Source organism: Danio aesculapii, chromosome 5 (genome assembly GCF_903798145.1).
Source record: "Danio aesculapii chromosome 5, fDanAes4.1, whole genome shotgun sequence".
Lineage (NCBI taxonomy): Eukaryota > Metazoa > Chordata > Actinopteri > Cypriniformes > Danionidae > Danio > Danio aesculapii.
In genome coordinates this window covers 52,055,613-52,056,725 of record NC_079439.1, presented here as the reverse complement: position 1 = coordinate 52,056,725, position 1,113 = coordinate 52,055,613, and the positions used below count along the sequence as shown (strand labels likewise).

Here is a 1,113-nt window from a genome sequence, read left to right as displayed (position 1 = left end):
TTGCAGTGAGAATGTCACCTAAAATTAATAAATAAATAAGCAACACTTACACAAAAATGATTGCAAAGTTTATTTAATAAATTTATAGATTTATTACAGGACATTGTACATTACTTAAGACAATTAGTCTTGGAGAGTCTGGAAGCACCAAGCTTTTCTCCACATCACCTGCTGTTGCTCACACCTACAAGAAAAAAGTGAGGGGGGGGGGTGTTTGATTTAAATGCATTTACATTTCGGATATAAGAACAAAATATGTACTTTAAAAATACACTATAAGACTTACATCCGTCTAAAGAATCAGTGCATCGTTTTTTTCTTTAAAGTGTGACAGAAGCACAAGGACCACACATGGAATGAAACTTGAAGCTCCACTATCATCAAACTTCAGAAGTATTCGCTGAATCTCATCTGTTTTGGTCCCTGCTGGCTTTTGACGGAAAAACTGAAGAATCATCTTTCCTTTTTCTTCCATGGACTTCTCAAGTCTTTCCAAAATGCTGATGTTGGTAAGTGACTTAAAGTGGCTATACAGTTCTTTGGGTGTAAAAAGATATGGCCACTTATTTTTCAACTCAGCAATGGATGGTGGTGGACAGGCATTAATCGATTTACGTTGGAGGTAGTACGTAGCTTTCGTTAACTGACTGAGATGTCCTTTTGAGCTCCAGCTGGCCCCTCACAACTATAGAGGTCCTTCATTTCTTCCTGCTTTTCTTGGAGACTTTCTTCAGTATCATCAACAGGACACTCAGGCTGCCACCTTACACATCCATACTGGTCAGTAGGCCCTGGTCCAGTGTCTTCGGGTGGTGAATTTGAGGTCTTTTTTTGTTTTCTGCGTCTCGAAAATGAGCAGCCACGATTAACATGCTCCACTCTTGTTTTCAGTTGTATCAAAAGGGATCCATAGCCAGTCCCAATTCTTGTGCCATCTTTCAAAACATCAGCAAAGCTTTGTGGGTACTGTTTAACAATCTTCTTTGCAACAATCAGACATTGTGATTTTGATGGATTTAACTCTGTCTGTCTCATCTCATCAACAATGATTCTCACCATTTCTCTGCGTTCTTTAGCTGTAGGGCGTCTACATCCGATTCCATGGAACTTCAA

General features: G+C 39.3%; 1 protein-coding gene across 1 annotated transcript; it reads right to left on the bottom strand.

The window, feature by feature from the left end:
* Positions 1–292: 292 nt before the first annotated feature.
* On the bottom strand, positions 293–1,113 carry LOC130228710 (uncharacterized; the record flags this gene model as incomplete). Its single annotated transcript, XM_056457146.1, is given in 2 exon segments — positions 293–663; positions 666–1,113. Coding segments are annotated over 2 exon segments (819 nt in total), but the record flags the coding sequence as incomplete, so codon positions are not given.